We start from the raw sequence: 19,744 nt of genomic DNA on the forward strand, positions 1-19,744 counted from the left end.
GCGGTTCTTCTCTAGAGACTTTGATTCATATCCTAACTGTTTATACCACCGTAATAGACAAGACAACCAGTAGATGCACTCGCGAGAGTGTTTCCGTCCGAATACAATGCGGCTAGCGCGGTAAGGAAATAACCTGAGGTCTGATGCAAACATCTAAGGAGAACAAGAAAACACACATATGGTAGTGAGATGCTCATGTGTCCAGTGACATGATGTATGCGCTATATGCTTGATGAAAAAACCAATCAACAAGGGTCTATGCCGACCGACACAAAAACCTGGATGCGCCATTGAAAAGTTATCAACGCAAGCCCGCCCGCTTCAAAGCTTTCCAAAGGCATCCATCATCGGCTCGTTCAAAAATATTTTCTTACTTTGAATGCATGCTCAACTGGCCTGGAAGGCGTTGAATGCTTTGTATGTGTATCCGATAAAAGGCAGGCTCATCTCGGCATTCTGCTCATCCGGCATAGCACGTGCCTGGGCGCGGTGGATGGCACTGGTATCCTCCTGCGGAATCTCGTCAATCGGGAAATATGATACGTCGATATTTGAGGTCAGTCTTGGTTCGAACGGCGCCCGGATTTTGCGCAGTTGATCCCATACTACCCCGCGGAAGAATGGGTGATTTTTGATCTGTGTAGCACCTCCGTATTGGCCACCTTCGTTGCCGATGCGGTGTTCTGCGTCACATAGGAAGCTGATCTCCGGTTAGGCAAGCAGCTCAAATGGATTGCTGACATAACATACCTTCGAATCAGACCCTCCGATTCACGAGACAGTGTCAATTCATCGGGGAAATACAGGCATTCCCTCCAGTTCACAATCTTGCGATAGGTGTCGGTCGTATCCTCGGCGCAGAATGGAGGCCAGCCCACGAGACATTCAAACATGATGGCGCCGACGGACCACCAGTCGCAAAGATAGGTGTATCCTTGACCATTAAAAATTTCGGGTGCAATGTAGTCAGGTGTTCCGACAGTTGAGTAAGCCATAGCCCTGCGAGATTTTCTCCAGGTGTTGATCTGCCCACGGTTTGATACTGTCAAGTTGATAGCATCGTTGAAGTATCCAGAGTTTCGGTTCTTATCCTTGGAAGTTGAATTCTTCAACAGGTTCTGATAGTATGAGTTGTCGTGAGTTTTCTTGCCTCCAGTAGAGAGACCGAAGTCGGTCAGCTTGACGTGACCGCCACGATCGAGAAGGATGTTGTCAGGTTTTATATCTCTGTAATACAAGTATATTAGCAAGCTGTATATGGTAGGAGAGACCAGGATGGTGATTCTCACCGGTGAAGGAAACCCAGCTTGTGGACCGCCTCAATCGCCATCACAATTTCCGCCATGTAGAAGCGTGTGATATCTTCAGAGAAGATTTCGTACTTAATCAGCATGGTCATCAAATCACCTCCAGGTAAGAACTCCATCAGGAGGTATAGGTATGCGGGATCCTGGAATGAAGCATGGAGCTTGACGAGCCAAGGGTTGTCCTTCGAGTCAGCTAGAATATCACGTTCAGCACGAACGTGGGCCAGTTGATCTTTCTTAAACATCTCTGATTTGATCAGCGACTTAAGCGCATAGATCTTGTTATCAGACTTCCTCTGCACCAGCTTAACTTCACCAAAAGCACCCTTTCCAATGATCTTGATGGTTTGGAAGTTGGCAGGAGTTTCTGGTGTCCGAAGGAAGCGAAGGAATGTCGACTCTTTCTTTCCAACCATTTCCGCCTCCTTCACCTTTGCATCCTGTGAAATGTTGGGGTCACGCATCATCTTGTCGAGCTCCGCCGAACTGTATAGTTATAACTCCCAGTTAGCAAAATCCTTATTAGAAAAATATATCGGCGCTCAGTAGCAAAACCCACCGCATGTTACGATCACGCGCACGCTCAATATTCTCGTGAAAGAATACGTTGACCAACTCCTTCGCAGCCTTTCCACGTTTGTGAACATTTTCAGAGAAGCGCTCTGGGTAGCGTTGAAGTTCTTCGTTCTCGGGGGGTAGCCGAGGGCTGCGAGGCACTGGAGGGGCCAAGTGTCCAGGTTGCTGCTGCTGTCCGGGTGCTGTATTGCCTGCAGTACGGGGCCTTTGAGCAGGCGAAGCGGAGCGATTGAAGAATCCCGTCCGGTTCGAGTTTAGATCCTGATTCGAGAACTGCTGTATCAAACCATTTGTTCCATCGTTGGGGCTGACATTGTATCCCATTCGAGACTGATAGGCGGGCTGAGGAGACTGGAGGTTGGGTTGGCCGTAATGGGGCTGAGCATAGGCAGCCTGCGCAGGGTAGTTGTTCGGCATGAAATATCCTTGACCATAAACACCATTCTGAGCGTCCATGTAGTCCTGGGGGCTCTGGCTCTGATAGATCGGCTGAGGAAATGCGGAGGGCGTGGTGGGATACGCGCGGTTGTTTGCGGCCGCAGGGTTGAAGGCACGTTCATTGTAGCCAAAGTTCAGGTGGGGGCGATTGTTGTTGGGGTCCATTTTGGAAGAGTGCCCTCCAGACTACCAAAATTGGACGGACGGCGAGATGAGGAATGGAGGAAGGTGATGGATATAAGGGGGGGGTGCAAGTGTAAAGGGGGGAGGGGAAGGTTTAGTGGGAAGAAGCGGTGGCTTCAGGAGACAAGTGAGCGAGTGCGGTTTGAGGGGAAGGAACAGTGTTACTATAGTGGAGTGTTGGAGGGCTCCCGACTGGACAAGCTCTCCTTAGAGGGATAATCGATCAGGAGGCGATTGAGCAATCGACAACAATTCTATGGTCGCAAAGTCACCTGGGTTGATAAGCATCAAAGAAAAAGCAAAGCCGCAGCGAGTTATCGAGAGTCCAGACTAAAGACCAGCAGAGCTTAAAAGCAGTGCGGTGGTGCCCAGTACGTTACCCTGGACTGTTTTGGGAATTGGGCTACGGAAGACCGCGGGGCCCACCCGCGCTGTCTCTATAATAACACCCACCCCTCGAAGATGCATTTGTCATAAAGTCGACTCTTCACTAAAGTTCTGTATCTGAGACGTATCACGGAGACCAACGTATTGGGTGCGGATTGAGACAGAGTCACGGTCATGTTCAAAAGCGAGATGAGAGAGCATCCCACTCAATACACTTAACTTTTCAGGGTCATATCAGACAGACCTCACGCCACTGTGCTACGAAAGCTCCACTTTCTGAGGATGCTTCTTATGCTCTGAAGCCCTCGCTTTTCTGAGCCGTATCCCCGCTAGTTGTTATAAGCAACATTAGCACTTCTTATCTGGGTCGTTGATAGACTTGTATAAACTGTCCCCGTCACCGTTTCGCAGAAACGGTCCTGCGCAGACCTCCAGGAGCTGCCGGAGAAGGTATATATTTTTGTACATATGCTTGTCTTGGTCCACTCAATGAATAACTCAGTGAAATAAACAGACAGAATGGAGAACGCAAACTAAGCTCACTCATGGTCTTACGTTTGCGTTCGTCTCTTTCAACCTCAGTCTTTTGATTTGCTCCCTCCGGGCCCGTTGATCTGGATAGACAAGATATCAATCCCAGTCGGATTCCTGAGAAACCTTTTTTTTGCCGGTAACAGGCGGTGTTTTTTTGTGACCAAAACCCAATTCAGAACGCCATAATTAACGGTAGCGGACACGCAGACCAGGACTGGCTCTGCGACATCCGAATGAGGCGCATATCACAGGCTGGAATCCTTTGGTGCTAGAAACCATACTGCCGAAGAGGAGGATTCTTCCGAGTGCGTTAGGATCAGGGAGTCTCGAAAACCATAACAAATGATCCAGGTGATATCGATACGCGTTGCTTTCGCCTCCTGGGCGCTCCCATTATTCCGCCCAAGCTGAGATAAACCATTTGTAACCCTGAGCCGTGGTCTTTTGCAAGCGACCAGTCAACGCGCGATTCACATCGAATCCCACGGACAATGCGAGAAGCCGTTGAGTAGAAGCAAGGTGCTCCCATGTTGCACCACTCCAGGGGCGTCCAAGCTACGGCGACAAAGTCCCATCTTCACATGAATTCAAAGCGCTCAAGTTCCCCTCGATTCGTCTGTTATTCTGAGGTCACCAAGAGTGTCGTATCAAGACAAGCCATGCTCTCAGTAAAAGAAACATATTCGACGTATCTGATTTGCTGATTCGCACCGATTAAGCTGTATTTCCGCAACATAGGTTATTTCTCCGTTGTTGGTGACGAGAAATCCAATCCTGTGAGCACCAGGGACACCTGGCTATTTGTATAATGACGTGCAACCCGATCTTCTCTCCTGCAATTCGGTTCCAACAAGAATGTCTCCATTGACTTCAGCCCTTCCCAGTTCGACAATGTTCACTTGGTTGACAAGTGAGCGTTGAATCTGCGCAGGAGAGGGTAAGCTCTAGAGACTGTAAGCTATGTCGATGCCAGGTTCTCAGTCTATTCTCAAGACTAGGACAAGCATGAAGAAGATTCATCGTTCGCCGAGAGAGTCAATAGGTGTGAGTAAATGCTAAGCCAGATCTTTCCTCATCCAGACGACCGTTTGGCATAGCCCTCTCCTTTTATTCTTTACAGATCTTCCATATGCTTGCCTGAGATATGCAGAAGAATGGCGTATAACAAGAGTCAACCTGCACATGTGGCAGCCTCGCGTTCATCCACCACTACCTGGCTCTCGACTCGCATCTGAGGAACAAACACTGAACCAACAAACCCTTCATTGGGCCCATTATTTCGATCGATGACAGGTAAGCGCGATTATTAGTAGATAGCAAAAAGCTGAGTTGAAGGTCTGCCTCCCATGCTGAGATAAAAGCCAATAAATTCGTTGTGGAGCACGAGGGCTCCTAGATTGCATCATCTTCGAGATAATTGCAACAGACCATCGCGACATCTTCGTGGTATACTTCTCTCCGGTAGTTAACTCTACCTTACTCAATTCTTCACAACAAAGGAGAAGTCAAGTGCTTCAAGGTACTCCGCGTTTCGTGGCTGGTGACCTAATCCGGAGGTCCTCAAAACCGCCGCAACATCTCCGCTCTTCTTTTCCCCTCCGAATCCCGGCGCTCCGCAACGCGAAGTGAGATTCGAGACCAACAAACGTCGCAATCGCCACAAAAATGCTCCCCTGAGGACAGGGTGAAACGAAACAGCAAGTGCTCGTAACTGCGAAGACACTCACCGGCCAAATGCTGCGTCAAGCCGCTCAATCGCGTTGCTGGCGCACCCCGGCGCGATTCGTCTTCCACCGGCCCGCCTATCTACGATCGAACCCTGTATCGGCTGCCTTAGGAGGTACTCAGCCCAGGAAGCTCTCAGTCAAGACACAGACGGAGAAAAACACACTGTCTGACAAAAAGACACCCGAATCCGACCCATCCTCGTCCTCATCATCCGCCAAATCTGCGGCACCAAGCCAGCAGAAGACCCAAAATGCGACGACTGCACAGAAGAACTTGCTTAGTGAAAGCACGGTCGCGAACAAGGAACAGAGGAAGGCGGATTGGGCTATTATGAGGGAGATGGCAAAATACCTCTGGCCAAAGGTGAAGCTCTAGGAGTGGGAGTCTCACGCGTTGTCTTACACGCTTCGCTAACCGGCAGCATACAGGGTGACTGGGGAACTAAGCTTCGTGTAGGGACAGCCTTATCGTTGCTTGTTGGCGCGAAGGTAAGAATGACAGAAGGGACCTTATTATTTCGACAGTGACTTACTTTGTTGGACTTAGGTTCTAAATGTCGAAGTTCCCTTCTATTTCAAGAGCATCGTTGATTCTATGAATGTGGATTTTGCGGCGGTCGGCGGAACCGCTTATACAGTGGCGGGATCCATGATCATTGCCTGTGAGTTGGTTCGATCGGTCCCAAAACTTGCGAGTGGCTAACCCTGCTTCGCAGATGGTGCAACGAGAATTGGAGCGACTCTTTTCCAAGAGCTTCGCAATGCTGTCTTCGCCAGTGTTGCCCAAAAGGCAATCCGCAAAGTTGCGCGGAACGTTTTCGAACATCTTTTACGGCTAGATCTCAATTTCCACCTCTCGCGGCAGACCGGAGGTTTAACGAGGGCTATTGATCGCGGAACTAAAGGCATCAGCTTTCTTCTGACATCAATGGTGTTCCACGTCGTACCCACCGCTTTGGAAATCTCCCTCGTTTGCGGTATCCTGGTATCTAAGCCCTCGCCATGACGCATTGTCAGCACTTCTAACGCGTGCAACAGACTCATCAATATGGCATCAAGTTCGCTGCGATTACTGCCACGACAATGCTGGCTTATTCCGCGTTTACGATAGCGACAACCGCATGGCGAACCAAGTTTCGGAAGCAAGCCAACGCAGCAGACAACCGGGGCGCCACGGTTGCTGTAGATTCGTTGATCAACTACGAGGCGGTGAAGTACTTTAACAATGAAAAGTTTGAGGTTGCCCGTTACGACAAAGCGCTCAAAGCGTACGAAGATGCCTCGATCAAAGTCACGACGTCCTTGGCTTTTCTCAATTCCGGGCAGAACATGATCTTCTCAAGCGCACTTGCTGCTATGATGTATCTTGCCGCTGATGGAGTTGCCACAGGCAGTCTGACTGTCGGTGACCTGGTTATGGTCAACCAGCTTGTCTTCCAACTCTCCGTGCCGCTGAACTTCTTGGGTTCAGTCTACCGCGAGCTGCGCCAGTCGCTGCTCGATATGGAGACATTATTCAACTTGCAAAAGGTCAATGTCAACATCAAGGAGAAACCCGATGCTAAGCCGTTGGAGCTCAAACAAGGTGGGCAGATCCGATTTGAGAACGTGACCTTTGGATACCACCCGGAGCGTCCCATCCTAAAGAATGCTAGCTTTACAATTCCTGCTGGACAGAAATTCGCTATCGTTGGCCCTAGCGGTTGTGGCAAGTCGACTATTCTCAGGTTGCTCTTCCGATATTATGACGTGCAAGAAGGACGGATTCTGGTTGACGGTCAGGATATTCGGGACGTCACGATAGAAAGTCTGCGGAAAGCGATTGGTGTGGTCCCCCAGGATACGCCACTGTTCAACGACACCATCGAACACAATATCCGCTATGGAAGGCTAGATGCCTCAGATGAGGAAGTCCGCAAAGCCGCGCGCCGCGCTCATATCCATGAACTCGTCGAGAGACTCCCCGAGGGCTATCGTACGGCTGTTGGCGAACGTGGAATGATGATCTCCGGTGGAGAAAAGCAACGACTGGCTATTTCCCGGTTGCTCCTGAAAGACCCACAGTTGCTCTTCTTCGACGAAGCAGTAAGTCATCCTTCCCCGCGGTAGCGCGAAACTAGTTTGATGATCTGATAACTCACCCATTTTTTCCATAGACCTCCGCCCTCGACACGTATACGGAGCAAGCCTTGATGCAAAATATCAATAGCATTTTGAAGGAGAAGGGCCGGACAAGCGTGTTCGTCGCGCACCGCTTACGGACGATATATGACTGCGACCAGATATTGGTGTTGAAGGATGGTCAGGTAGCGGAACTGGGCTCACATCGCGAACTGCTTGAGTTGGATGGCATCTACGCCGAGCTATGGAATGGTAAGAACCTTACTCTGGAGCTATCCCTGAATCTGGTATAGAAAGCTGACTTAATCGTTGCAGCCCAAGAGACGTCCTTGGCGCAAGATCCAGAATACGAACGCAATGCCGGCCTTGAGGGAGAGACGGCAGGAGAGGTGGAAGGCAAGACCCCCAGAAAGTAGAAAACTATGCTGGATGCAGCAGATCATAGATAGCGTGGTAGACTTTATCATCATCGTCATCATCATCTTACTCCGTAGAACCGCTGCATAGGCCACTAGGCCACGACCTGCAGTCACGGACATTGTGGACATTGTGCGACTCCAACGAGAACAATCAATCTCCAACATTTTCAATATAAACCCCCTGGCTAGACGGGAAGCGGCCTAGTGCACCTTTCAGGCTCACGTTGTTGCCCCACAGTTTCTGCTCCTCTTCTGGAATCTCGCCTTGATCCGCCCAAATCCCATGTTCCCAACTGACACTGACAGCTCTCTCTCCCTATCGCTTGTTGCAGTTGTCGTCGTCGCTCTCTATCGTCTTTTCTCTCCAATCTCATCGCTCATTACCATCCTGGCTAATTTGTCAACTCATTCCTTTATTGCTTTATTCCCTCATTTTCGCCCCTCACTCTCTTTTCGGAACGGCTATCGTCATAGTTTGGTGTGGCTGTTGAGGTCAAATTGTGAATAGTCGCCATTGGATCCCTCACACGCACAATTACTCGCAACGCATAATCCTACCACGCTACTCCGAAGACCAAGCCGTCCTTCTACGCTCCAGGCACGCTATCGAATCCAGCCACCTTCTCTAACTGTTCCCTTCACAGGTTAGTCTCACCTGGTTCGATCCTTTGTCTCGTTTGTTGTTGGAGTCTGGGAGCAGCCGTCCCACAACTGCTAGCTCCTTTTGATCTTGTCCCTGCAGCGCTTCCCCTCTCTGTTCCCCCATCCTAGACTGCAAGTTTCTCCTGTTAATCGACTTTCTCTAGAAAGACTCGTTGACTGGTTCTCTCCATCTCGTCGAAACCGCAAATCTCCAACGGACAGTATACGATTACGGCAGATTGGTATGCGCCTGCCCTTATCAGTTGTTCTTTTGTACCGGCTTGCTCTTGGGTGACCGCGGAGCTTCCGGATCATGATTGAAGCGCATCTGCTAATCGCTTGGTACCGCAGCTCAGAACGTCCTCGCGCTGCTCCGAGAACAGTTCCTTGACGAGGAAAGAAGATATACACATCTCACACTATGGGCCTCATCGAGAAGTTACAAGCAAGTATGTCTCCCATGGTCTACCGCTGAATACCTCTTGTTTCTATCCTGAAGGCATCCGCGCGACCGCACAATCCTACCGAATATCTTCCTGGCGCAATGCTGATAAGTAACCAACGCAGAGCTGGAGCTCTACCGGTTAGAGCAGCGCTATGCGCGCCGAAAACACCGCAGCACATTTACTGCTGTGCAGTATGTTGACGGTGAATACATATACTCGAACAGCTCCAACTCATCATCTGGGACAATCTCAAAGCATTCACATGGGTCCTGGAAGGTCCCATCCTGGGGCTCGAATGACCCACGAAACCGGTGATACGAATCTGAGCAGCATTGGTGTTTCCTGTTCATGACGATGCATCCTCCCCGTTATGTCCCTCGTGGAGGCCGTGATAATGTCTTCTACTTCCTTGCCTTTTCTCTTTCAATTATAGAACAAAGCTTATGTTTTGCACGCTTTTATTTTGCTGGAACTCTTATTCTTACTGTCATCTGGGCGAAAAGCCCACTTTCCCAACGACTTTTCCAAGATGCGTTGGATGGGTGTGATGCTTCCGAATAGGAATAGGAGCTCGTGCCGTTCACAAATTCGTTGTCTTCGTTGTCGGCATATTGCAGACCTGTGACTGTTAAATAGTTTTGATGAGTATAGCTTTCGCTCCAATTATTACAGATCAAGCTTTACGTTGGTTAACATTTGGAAACAATTAGCACATCTGGGTACTTATGGTTGTTCTTTTCGTCATTCGCTGCCGTATATCTAAAGCATATGTATATATTCCGGTGCCCAGGTTTGTGTGCCCACTTTGACACCAATGTTACTATAAGGCGAGATGCATCACAGATCTTGACGCTCAGAGCGATGTCTCAAGGAGCAGACAGTACAGAACGGAGTTAGACGCCACCTGTAGAAGTAGAAGACACATTGAAAATTCTTGAATTAGCTGAGCTACCTCAACTAAACTACGTCAACGCTTATTCTTCCCCCCGCCAATTCTTAACCGTCCCAAATTCGGCAAGCCGGATTTCTGCCTCTGTGGACTCAGAATGCCTCCCTTCCCAGCACCGCCACCAGCAACAGCACTTCCAGCATTGCCACCATCAGCTGGCGAAGCGCGGCCTCCTGCGCCGCCAAACGCGGCGCGCGGCGTATCGGGGAGGGTCTTGTCTCTGCGGATTTGATCTGCATTGGAGATGGCAGCGGAGAGTGTTGTCGTTTGATGCGTGTGTTCGTCGTTGGCGTCGAAGGGGCGCTGGGAGCGCTGTGAAGAGCGGGTCTTTTCCTGGACTGACTTGAATTTGTCTAGAAGATCGACCCAGCGGATGGAGTTTTCGTCACGCTGTTTAAGGCGACCGCTGGTGCGGTCGTAGGTTGATGCGCCAGACGTGGAGGTGGAAGCCATTGTAGATCTGTATGTGGTTGGTCTTAGTGTGATTTAATCAGGAGAGTCTGCGTGGGAGAAGGGAGTTGAGTTGACGTACAGACGAGGACCTGTGTGGAGGAGGCCAATGTTACTAACGCTGTTGAGGCGATTCTTGAGAGCTGCGAAGGCTGAGCTTTGAGGAAGGAGCATGAGGACGCCGTAGAGGCATTTGTACAGGTATGGGTATCTTTCGGGTTCGAGGAGTTGAAGGCGGAGATCTAGTGTGGAGTTAGGGTTCGTTATCAGAAATGGATAGTTCAAAGCATACAAGTGAAAACTGGAGACTCTAGGAGTTGGACGAGTTTGTCTATCTGAATCAACATATTTACCGTCATCTCAAGCTCGGCACTACAGGAAGATAAGTTAGTTAAAGCTGCTCATCACAAATCCAGCTTGACTCACAAGACTTGAAGAAGATTATAAGCCTGCTCATACGCCTGCGCAAGCAAGCATAGGGAAAATGTCGAGACTGCATTGTGACACCAAGACCTGAAAAGAGCCACAAAGAACGTTTGGCCCTCCTAGAAAAAGATCAGTGCTCGTTCGAATACAACTACAGGGTTTTGTTACCCTGGAGTCCAAGTTCCGTAGCCGCTTCCTCAATTCTGACAGCTCCGGCGCTGTAATCAGATTATTATTCAAGTTCTGCACCATGATGCTGGCAAACTCAATGTCCTAAGAGATGCCGGTGTTAGCGGTGGCGAATCCATAAACTAGAGACGAGACTCACATCTTCTTTTTCAAGACAGTCGGCAAGAGTTCGATATATACGTTCGGGACTCAGATTCAGACAGAGTTGTCGGATAATAAGATTTCCGCGGATCTCCAGCAGGTTCCTATCAGTAGAGAAGAGTTGGAGCAGGTTCACCATAAATAATTTGAAATAGCTGTCTTCGCTGTTCCTAGATATTTGAGATAGAAGCTGAAGGTCCTTCGTAACAACTGTCTCTGATGGATCAGACAATGTCTTAAGAAGCGCTGGGAATATTCCGTCGTTGAATGCGGCAACCTTCTTCGGCGCCTTGCGGTGTAGCATGATGAGCCAAGAGAGGGCGGCTATTCTTGTGGTCTCGTATTCGCTCAAAAACTGGAGCGTGAGAGAAGTAACGGCCGCGCCATAATCAAGCTCCGGGGGAGGGGAAGGGACAGCTGACGAGACGCTATTTCGAGGGGATGCTTTTTTGGATTCGGTACCCGATATATCGACTCTACTATTTGGAGTGGACGACCTTCTTTCAGCAAGCTCTTTCGTGATGGCAGAAGGTAATCTGGAGGTTGAGGTCTGTCGTGAGTCGTCCGAGGTATCTTCGGATAGGGTCAGGCTGAAGATATACTCCAACAGCGACGCATTGACCCGGCCTGCGGTCTCCTTCACGGCCGTTGAGCTGCTGGACAGTGCTGGAAGGACTTGATCAAGAAGACGTGGGACGAAAGGAAGTATATCCTCGGGACTTATTTCAAAAAAGCTATCAATCCAGCGTAATGCAGTCAATTGCATCTCCTCGTCTGGACCTGATTTGAGCAAACAATCATCATCCAGTGGGTATGAAGCGAGTACTTACCATAGGAAGTGTTAACAAACCCTACAAGGATATCCAGTATTTTCGGATAGTCAATCTGGACGTCTTGCCCAGGGATCCAGTCACCATCAGTATGGAGCCCTTCTTCATCTTCAACAGCAAAATCAGCCTCAGAGTCCTCGACAGCATTTTCATTACTCTCAGCGTCAAGGGCAGTTGTCGGGTCCGTAGCTAGGCTAATATTGTCACTTGTCATTGATCGTCTATTGTCACTTCCTTGCGCTTTGCGACTCTCCGCCAGACCCTTCTTGAGGCGAGCAATCCTTTTGATCTCCGCCAAAAACCGGTCGAGAAGACCTTGTGTAGCAACATTGACGTCTCGATTGGGATCGCCCAGAAATTTGATCAAACCTGCTAAGAACTCTGGTAAATATGAGACAAGCTCCAAATCAGGTATTGTATCCAACAGAGTCAGCCAGGACACCAAGAACGTCCGAGTGAATGCGCTAAGAACGTGTATTCGCTCTTTAAGCAATGGTATGAACTTCGGAAGCGAAAACGCCGTCGGGAGGTCATCCCCTAAATCGTCAGGGTCAGAGGACTGTTTCTCAGAGAGCTGGAGGACGGAAACGTGATGGGCGGCCGATTCGGAAACGATGTCCTTCACAAGTCGATCGAGCAGTTCCGCTCCATTCTTCACAGATAGTTCGGAGTCTGAAGCTAGCTGTGTCTGGTCAGGCTTTTCTCCAAGGAATAAACCAAAGAATATACCTTGCTTAGCGCATCGAATATCTCGTTGAAAAACAGCAAAATCTCTCCCTTCGCGACCTTGGCGATGTTGTACATGCTCTCGCAAGCGTAGTATCTAACCCTCGCATCTTGATCAGAGAAGCACGCGAGTACCGGCGGAACGATTTCTTTTAGATAAGGAGCAACTCCCTCCTGAAGTTCTCCGGTCTCAGAATCAATGATCTAACCCCAGCAAGCTCGTTAAACTCACCGATCCCAATGCTATTGAAGCTGCCGCTAACCCAATCAATCCACCGTTTCTCGCATGTGGCTGATGTACCGCATAGGCGTAGTCGTGGCATAACTGATCGACAATCTTCTGAATAACTTCATGGTCTCCTCTGAATGCGGCGTCTCGGACGACTTTCTCGAGCCTATTATTTTAAGAGGGGTCAGCGATTGCAAATCCCCCATAACTCCAATCACTATTTCTAATGCTGCGGCGGGATTGGATAGGCGTACTCTAGTGCTCCTTGTTTCCTCCGGTCATAGAGCTTATCATTCAGCAACCGCTGGATTGAGTGATCCATTGCTCAGGCAAACATCGGCTGAGATCTAAGGCTCTAGGCGACTATCCTCATGGTGCAAGCCCCCGCAGTCTGGGCCTTGGAGTGTGAGGCTGATAGGCGTCTTGCGCTGGAAGGGATTTTAGCGCAAATAAATTAGTAGTAAAACAACAAACAATGAGATGGACTAACTGTCGCGTTGTCACAAAGTCATGTGGGGAGGAATCGGTGAAGATGCGTTGGCAGGGAGCTAGAAGTGGAGTGACGTAGGGCGGCTCGACCATTCTTACTCTCCGCACGTGTCTCGGGGGCAACAACGCAGACAATATAGCTACGTTGGGGGTCTTGCGAGTAGGCACCAACTAAGAGCATATTTAATATCTAAGTTTCAATAGTTACATATTCCAATAATGCGCTAATCAAGTATGCCATGGTTATTCCCAAGGAACCCAGCTTAAGCTCCGTCCAGTAGTCAATGCCAACGTAACTCCCAACAAAATAAGACAATGGCCCTAATCGATCTATTCAATGACTGATATACTGGAAAACCGCAGAGACATCTCGCTCCTGAGTCTCTTGTCGAATCAAAAGGTCTTGAATCTGGTTGAGCGGCCCCTTCTCGCCGGTGTTCACGAAATGATTCCAAGAACTGGTGTCACCGTAAAGCATAGCTGGAGCCTTAATATACTGAGTCCCATCGGCTCTGCATCTTTTGCATTTGAAAGTATCATGCGTATCGCTCGTTGTACCCGGTTTGAATTGGAATAGCTCGCGGAGTGAGTCCAATGAAAAATGTCGTTCAACATCCTCAGCGGAGTCAACCACACAGGAGGAAAGCGACTGTTTGTGAGATTGACGTTGGAAGATCTTCTCTTCAATGGACCCAGTTGCAATGAAGCGGTAAACAAAACAGTCTTTCTTCTGACCATCACGCCAAACTCGCGCGAGTGCCTGCTGATCTGCTGCCGGGTTCCAATCGGGATCGAACAAGACAAGTCGATTAGCACCGATCAAGTTCAAACCACACCCACCGGCTTTGCTGCTGAGAAGAAATACAAACTCTTCGCCGTTGGGGTCGTTGAACTTGTCGACCAGCTTCTGTCGTTTCTTAACGTTCATCGTACCGTCCAGTCTCAGGCAACCATATGCTCTTGACCTGCAAAGCTTTTCAAACAAATCGAGTGTTTGTGTATAATTGCTAATTAGAACAATTTTGTCATTTGTGTCCTGGCGTATTCGCGCCAGCATCCGGTCAAGCACCATCATTTTCCCTGAATACCAAGGTCTGACGTCTCTGTCCCGACCCCTTGCTTCCACAGGGACATAATCATCCGGGAATGCGTGCTCACACCCGGGGAGATCAGTGGAAAGATTCAGTAAGTCTGGATGGTTGCAGAGCTTTTTCAGTATCCCGATCGCTTTCAGAGGCTGACTGCCTTTGCCCCTGAGGAGACTTTTGATCTCGGGACTATCGATGAAATGTCTGTACAAATCCAGTTGAAATTGTGAAAGGTTGCAGAAAACAACATGTTCATACTTGACTGGCAAGTACTTGGACAAAATGTCGTTTGTCCGCCGAATGATAAACTTGTTAACGATACTGGAAAGCTCTGCCAGACGTTCATCGCCTTTCTTCCTGTCTTCTTCCGTGCCTGCTGCGTCTCGCCCCTTGAGGATGGGTATCTCAAATCTTTTTCGAAATTCGTTTTGCGACCCAAGTAGGTCTGGGTTGGCGAAATTGAGAAGTGCGAAATATTCTGAAAGGTCGTTCTGAATAGGCGTCCCAGACAGAATCACTCGGCGTTGCACATTCAGACTGTTGAGTGCTGTCCAAGTCAAGCTTTCTTTATTCTTCAATCTGTGACCTTCATCACAGAGGAGCAGCCCAATCGGGTTATCCTTCAATGTGTCGACATACATCCGCAGTGTTTCATATGAAACAATGAGTACCGGTCTAACGATAGAGCGACCGGAAGAGATTGCCCATTGTTTCAACTGGCTTGTGAGCTCTGTTTTTGATGCTTTGCCATCCACCGCAAACGGAGTGATAGTATCCTTCCCAAGCCATTTGCCTGCTTCGGTTAGTGTCTACATTATAAAATGTAATTCAATAACTTACAAAGTTCATTGGCCCAATTCCCCACCAAACTCGACGGGCATGCAATGATGCATTTCTGGATGGTTGTCTTTCCAGCCTCGGGGGACTGCTTCAGAAGTGTCCACATTAAAGAAATGCATTGAAGCTATCACCGTAAGTTTCATGGTTACACCAGAGAGCTCCCGGACTTACAGTCTTTCCTAGTCCCATTCCGTCTGCCATGATGCAACCATGGGCGTTTTTATCAATCATTCCAGTAGTGCAGCGGTAGAGGAACTAGACCTGTTAGTTGGCAGTCCGCTGAACAGTGGTTTCTTGCAGAAGACTTGCCTTGACTCCTTCTACTTGATGCGGACGTAAGACCTTTGCTAGCCTAGGATCAATCACCACTGGGACTTTTGGACGGTTTTCCACTTTCTTCTTAAGCCCAAGGATATCCGCCAAGCTTTTATGCACGAGAGGCTCATCCAGTTTCTGAACCTTATCACTGGCATCATTATCCTGTTTCCCGGGCTTGCCCTCATCGATATCATCAACGGTTGGGTCGTAGAGAACAATCGCAAACTCTCCACTTGGGTCATGCAAAGGTTTCACCACAAATGACGCACCCTGCCTCATCCCCAGGGTTGGGGCGGGTCGCGAGCTGTCGTACGTGCCAGTCGACTTATTTATCAAAGGCACTTTGAACTTTTGCTTGAACGCAAGGTCTTTGTCCTTTGCTTTGAAGACAGGAAATCTGTTGACGTCCCGAGTGGCAAGCGCTAGGCGTTCCTCATTGGTATATGGCTTAACACTATTGTCTTCGATACTTCCATCGGCCCCGGCATAATTCACCTTCCTCCGTTTTCTTGCAGGCTTATCCGAAGCTCTCGTTGGTGTAGCTGATCCAGGGCATTTGAAGGGTTTCGAGAGGCGGTCGATGGAGTTCGAGGATGCGCTGACGCGCGATGCTATAGATGTAACATCGCCGCCGTTGTCTGAGGGTCGCGGGCGATACCTTCAGCGATTAGACTTTTGAGGCTCTAATGATGTATAATGTCGTTTACTCACATTTATAGGAGCGGCAATTTTACTAGACCTGCTCCTGTCAGAGAACGTTTGTAGCGATATTGCTTCATAGGCGACGCACGCGTTTGCCTTAGCGCCAAAGGATCGCGTAATCACGTGGTGATATGGTAGTTGATAAGCCCGTCCCCGCGATGCTGCTCCCACCTCAACTGGCATCCATCGAAGGACTTCGGAAGTTCCTGTAGGTCAAGTATCCAACTCCATGTCTGCGGACTTTTGGGCCGGCTATATTAGCGGCGCTATCGGTATAATCATTGGGAATCCCCTTGACTTGATCAAAGTCCGATTGCAAGCAAGCAGTTCTGCCAATGGTCCTGTATCACCTCGGCAGTTGACTCGATTTGAGAGCACTAGTTCTCTTGTGCGAGGTATGTAAACTCCGCGTGGTTGTCCGCTACTATTCATTATTCTGATCCTTCCAGGTGCTGCGGCTCCAATCCTTGGATATGGAGCTCTCAATGCACTGCTCTTTGTGTCATATAACCGGGCATTGATGCTCTTGGATAAATCAGTCACTGACCCTACCAACCCTCAAAATTGTGCTCTATATAAACTTTGGCTTGCTGGGGCCTTAGGTGGAATTGCCAGCTGGATGGTTTCCTCCCCAACAGAATTCATCAAATGCCGAGCACAGCTTGACGCTTGCCCGGGAGTCTCGTCGTGGACAGTCGCCAAGGATATCGTTCGAACTCGCGGTTGGAGGGGATTATATTTTGCTGGTGGAATAACATGTGCTAGAGATTCTATAGGATACGGATTCTAGTACGTATTTCCTAAGCTCTCTGATAGAAGGCGTTCGTTTACAGGTTGACAGCTTCTGGTCCTACGAATATTGCAAAAGGTTAATGTCCTCTCCCGATAGAGAAGATACGAGTAACACTGCATTGAAGGTGCTTTTTTGCGGCGGCATTGCTGGAATAGTTACATGGGCTTCCGTCTTCCCGCTTGACGTTATTAAGACCCGTCTGCAAGCAAGTACGATTGCGGACCATGCTGAAGCACGCCCTTTACTACAAGCGCAGACCAGCAAACAGACGTTAGGTTCTTTCGACCTGGCAAGGGAGATGTATCGAGCGGAAGGCTTCAAAGCCTTTTATCGAGGTATTGGGGTATGCAGTTTAAGAGCCTTCATCGTAAATGCAGCCCAGGTAATGTTGTTTTCACATTTTTGTAAGCATGCTGCTAATATTCGAACCAGTGGGCGACATATGAGTGGCTTATGAGATGTTTCCAGGACCCAACATGGTATAAGTCACTGGAAACTATATAATAGAATCGATCAGCAGGTGTAGAGATGATATCCTGTGTATTATGGACCTGGGAAAGTTCATTTCCGGCATAATTATTAACGTTCTGGCCAATAGTCGGTAGATGTTTTCGGCAAGAGACTTTGGATAAGACACCTTGGAAGACGGCTGCGTGGTAAGCATTTACATGGTCACAGGGAGAAGGCGGATATAGCAACTTCAGTCTCACAGGGGCTATCAAGCAGCGGACGTAATACCTTAAGTATGTTTGCGACAGGGGTAGTCTGTTTATGCTACGAGCGTGGCATGTACAGATCACTCTGACCATCTCGGAGTAGACTACTTTGTACCTAATTTAAGCAATAGTCACCAGACTCTACAGAATTACTAGCCTGAGCAGTATAAAAGCATGGCCCATTACAATAATGGCTCTCGGTGAAGGTTGTCCCAGCCTCCGAGTATGCAAGCTTTAATTCGTATCAATGCTAGCGGCGCTCTTGTAAACGGATTTCATTATTTCAATGTCAGGGAGAAGTGGGGGCCTGTATGTACAACTTCCGATAAGCGGCGATATCGTAGGGGCAACCGAGGGTGGACTCGGCGGGATTGAGCATAACCGGCGGGCTTCGGCACTTTTGGGTTCTCTCGTGTCTGTTCAAATACAAGACGATGTGATTGGCTGAAATTTTTTTCAGGCAGCCCGCATTTTAGCTTGAAGCCCTGAAAGTTGTGCTATACTTCTTCCCATGCCCATCACCATGAATTCGAAAGAATTTGGCGTAGATAGCTTGCTGCCAGTCGATCAAGCTAGTTTGCAGAGGAGAACCAACACTCGAACCCTATAACTGCCTTCCCAGGACATCTGTCGGAGTTCGTCGAGCTGGCCTTTATCACGCTGTCATGGAAATTAGCTATCCATAGCCATTTCGTCGCTATCCCTCCGGCGCGGGCCATTGTCTGTTGTCAGGCCTACAGCAGCCTCAGCGATCTTCTGTGAATGGGGTTCTTCACGTAGTAGACGAAGTCTGAGAACAGAAAAGGAGGTCAGACGGGGTTTCGATATTTGAGATTGCGCCGGACGACCGACCTTCTCTTGTGGTTTTTGCCCTTCCTATGAGCGACCAAATTGTAGTCGCTCTCGAACCATTTGGCGCATTCGACGCAGTAATGCTTCCCTAGGCCGGGAAGGTCTTCAGGATCTTTCGTCGCCTTATACTGCGCAAGGTGCTTCGAGCTTTCCACATCCGCGCGGACCTGATCATAATCTCTGAAAAAATCCTTGTCAGTATCATAGGTTCACCCCAAATCGGAATTTCTGGCAAAAAAAAAAGTCAAATATACCTGGTCCTGCGCTTCGTCTTTGTTCTCCTTACTGCTCCCATCTTGTAGTTTATCGACCTAAGTCTGACCCCAACTCGTCCTCAGAAGGGTCGTCCTAGAATATGGAGTCAGTCTGTGGATGTGGCGATCACCGAATAACGGAAAAAGCTAAGGCCGCCAGCGGCGTGAAAGAAAGCGGGTCAGGAATCTCCAGGCAATCGCTCAATATGCGCGGAAGCAATATTGATTTGCGAAAGAAACTCAGTGGCCGCAATTGGTTAAAGTCAACCTGAGTCTTGGCGACGGGCCCGCGGGCCTCTCGGTAGGCCTCGGTTCTAGCTCGGCTCAGTCAGCAGCCGCAGTTGTGCTTAGTGCCCAGTGCCTTTGGGCGATTTCTCCGTACGGCCATGTATGACGATTCCACTATTCGGCATTTTCCTCCGAATCTTCGCCGTCCAGTTGCGAGGGTAGCAGAGTAATCCAATTTTCACGAGTCTGAGCTTCCGCAAGCTGAGGATGCCAGACTTGTGAACCTCGAACAGAGAAGCAGGTAGGTGTTGATATTGCCTTGTCCTTTGACTCGGTGCTTTACCTAGTATTTTGTCCATTAAACGCTATATCTACATGAGATGGGCTCTGTCAGGCTATGATGTAAAGAGTTGTAATGCTACTTCAAAGAATATAGGGTGTAATCAGGACGTTCTGATTGGTTTACTTGAATACTAAAATTACCGGTCTCACATGCTTCCTACCATTACCGGCAGCGTATTTACAGTACGCAATATTGCTTGTCGCCATGGGGAACTAAATAGCAGCCCCGTAGATGAAGCAATAGAATATTATTGTTTTGCAGAGAAAATGTACTCTAGAGCGTGAGCAATTATTACTGTAGCAAGAAATGACTCTAGCAAGCTTGTAGAATGCCTACATTCCTCTGACTGACTGGTGGGAAAGCTCATGACCTTCCATGTCTCCGGTTGCATGCTTTGGTTC

At 48.9% G+C, this 19,744-nt stretch overlaps 6 protein-coding genes across 6 annotated transcripts; 3 read left to right on the forward strand and 3 right to left on the reverse strand.

The window, feature by feature from the left end:
• Positions 1 to 4: 4 nt before the first annotated feature.
• Positions 5 to 2,988, reverse strand: BDW70DRAFT_132844 (serine/threonine protein kinase CBK1). Its single transcript, XM_073736222.1, has 4 exons — positions 1,867 to 2,988; positions 1,290 to 1,793; positions 751 to 1,227; positions 5 to 700 (listed from the first exon to the last, which is right to left on the reverse strand). Exons 1-4 carry the CDS (start codon positions 2,484 to 2,486, stop codon positions 388 to 390), a joined length of 1,914 nt encoding a protein of 637 aa, XP_073597859.1. The 5' UTR covers positions 2,487 to 2,988; the 3' UTR covers positions 5 to 387.
• A 2,024-nt stretch (positions 2,989 to 5,012) lies between these two features.
• Positions 5,013 to 7,814, forward strand: atm1 (ATP-binding cassette Fe/S cluster precursor transporter ATM1). Its single transcript, XM_073743501.1, has 7 exons — positions 5,013 to 5,516; positions 5,582 to 5,641; positions 5,700 to 5,814; positions 5,869 to 6,137; positions 6,191 to 7,237; positions 7,309 to 7,525; positions 7,589 to 7,814. The coding sequence occupies exons 1-7, from the start codon at positions 5,160 to 5,162 to the stop codon at positions 7,687 to 7,689; spliced, it is 2,166 nt and encodes a 721-aa protein (XP_073597860.1). The 5' UTR covers positions 5,013 to 5,159; the 3' UTR covers positions 7,690 to 7,814.
• Positions 7,815 to 7,900: 86 nt separating this feature from the next.
• Positions 7,901 to 8,924, forward strand: BDW70DRAFT_132853 (uncharacterized protein). The gene is made up of 3 exons (XM_073736223.1): positions 7,901 to 8,336; positions 8,499 to 8,576; positions 8,691 to 8,924. The coding sequence occupies exon 1, from the start codon at positions 7,976 to 7,978 to the stop codon at positions 8,198 to 8,200; it is 225 nt and encodes a 74-aa protein (XP_073597861.1). The 5' UTR covers positions 7,901 to 7,975; the 3' UTR covers positions 8,201 to 8,336; positions 8,499 to 8,576; positions 8,691 to 8,924.
• Positions 8,925 to 9,747: 823 nt separating this feature from the next.
• On the reverse strand, positions 9,748 to 16,340 carry BDW70DRAFT_148902 (vacuolar protein 14 C-terminal Fig4p binding-domain-containing protein; the record flags this gene model as incomplete). The annotated part of the gene is made up of 14 exons (XM_073738932.1): positions 9,748 to 10,189; positions 10,262 to 10,421; positions 10,472 to 10,551; positions 10,606 to 10,724; positions 10,774 to 10,878; positions 10,934 to 11,709; positions 11,766 to 12,447; positions 12,495 to 12,658; positions 12,768 to 12,879; positions 13,568 to 15,090; positions 15,138 to 15,261; positions 15,309 to 15,392; positions 15,447 to 16,113; positions 16,246 to 16,340. The coding sequence occupies 14 exons, from the start codon at positions 16,338 to 16,340 to the stop codon at positions 9,748 to 9,750; spliced, it is 5,133 nt and encodes a 1,710-aa protein (XP_073597862.1).
• BDW70DRAFT_132862 (putative mitochondrial carrier protein) lies at positions 16,280 to 17,781 on the forward strand. The gene is made up of 4 exons (XM_073736224.1): positions 16,280 to 16,552; positions 16,607 to 16,946; positions 16,999 to 17,332; positions 17,383 to 17,781. Exons 1-4 carry the CDS (start codon positions 16,387 to 16,389, stop codon positions 17,452 to 17,454), a joined length of 912 nt encoding a protein of 303 aa, XP_073597863.1. The 5' UTR covers positions 16,280 to 16,386; the 3' UTR covers positions 17,455 to 17,781.
• Positions 17,782 to 18,226: 445 nt separating this feature from the next.
• BDW70DRAFT_20885 (putative C2H2 finger domain protein) lies at positions 18,227 to 18,983 on the reverse strand. Its single transcript, XM_073743502.1, has 3 exons — positions 18,773 to 18,983; positions 18,519 to 18,698; positions 18,227 to 18,456 (listed from the first exon to the last, which is right to left on the reverse strand). The coding sequence occupies exons 1-3, from the start codon at positions 18,811 to 18,813 to the stop codon at positions 18,339 to 18,341; spliced, it is 339 nt and encodes a 112-aa protein (XP_073597864.1). The 5' UTR covers positions 18,814 to 18,983; the 3' UTR covers positions 18,227 to 18,338.
• Between the last annotated feature and the right edge of the window lie 761 nt (positions 18,984 to 19,744).

Source organism: Aspergillus foveolatus (genome assembly GCF_047715535.1).
Source record: "Aspergillus foveolatus strain CBS 279.81 unplaced genomic scaffold BDW70scaffold_13, whole genome shotgun sequence".
Taxonomy (NCBI): domain Eukaryota; kingdom Fungi; phylum Ascomycota; class Eurotiomycetes; order Eurotiales; family Aspergillaceae; genus Aspergillus; species Aspergillus foveolatus.

Excerpts from the sequence above, each read along its gene's own strand:
- BDW70DRAFT_132844 (XM_073736222.1), bottom strand. The coding sequence starts at position 2,486 with ATGGACCCCAACAACAATCGCCCCCACCTGAACTTTGGCTACAATGAA. Across the intron at positions 1,794-1,866 it reads GCGCGTGATCGTAACATGCG|TTCGGCGGAGCTCGACAAGA; the intron begins GTGGGTTTTGCT and ends ATAACTATACAG. Across the intron at positions 701-750 it reads TCGGAGGGTCTGATTCGAAG|CTTCCTATGTGACGCAGAAC; the intron begins GTATGTTATGTC and ends ACCGGAGATCAG.
- atm1 (XM_073743501.1), top strand. The coding sequence starts at position 5,160 with ATGCTGCGTCAAGCCGCTCAATCGCGTTGCTGGCGCACCCCGGCGCGA. Across the intron at positions 5,517-5,581 it reads CAAAATACCTCTGGCCAAAG|GGTGACTGGGGAACTAAGCT; the intron begins GTGAAGCTCTAG and ends GGCAGCATACAG. Across the intron at positions 6,138-6,190 it reads CCCTCGTTTGCGGTATCCTG|ACTCATCAATATGGCATCAA; the intron begins GTATCTAAGCCC and ends CGCGTGCAACAG.
- BDW70DRAFT_132853 (XM_073736223.1), top strand. The coding sequence starts at position 7,976 with ATGTTCCCAACTGACACTGACAGCTCTCTCTCCCTATCGCTTGTTGCA.
- BDW70DRAFT_132862 (XM_073736224.1), top strand. The coding sequence starts at position 16,387 with ATGTCTGCGGACTTTTGGGCCGGCTATATTAGCGGCGCTATCGGTATA. Across the intron at positions 16,947-16,998 it reads TCTATAGGATACGGATTCTA|CTTCTGGTCCTACGAATATT; the intron begins GTACGTATTTCC and ends ACAGGTTGACAG. Across the intron at positions 17,333-17,382 it reads TCATCGTAAATGCAGCCCAG|TGGGCGACATATGAGTGGCT; the intron begins GTAATGTTGTTT and ends TATTCGAACCAG.
- BDW70DRAFT_20885 (XM_073743502.1), bottom strand. The coding sequence starts at position 18,813 with ATGGGAGCAGTAAGGAGAACAAAGACGAAGCGCAGGACCAG. Across the intron at positions 18,699-18,772 it reads AAGACGAAGCGCAGGACCAG|AGATTATGATCAGGTCCGCG; the intron begins GTATATTTGACT and ends GGATTTTTTCAG. Across the intron at positions 18,457-18,518 it reads GGCAAAAACCACAAGAGAAG|ACTTCGTCTACTACGTGAAG; the intron begins GTCGGTCGTCCG and ends TTCTGTTCTCAG.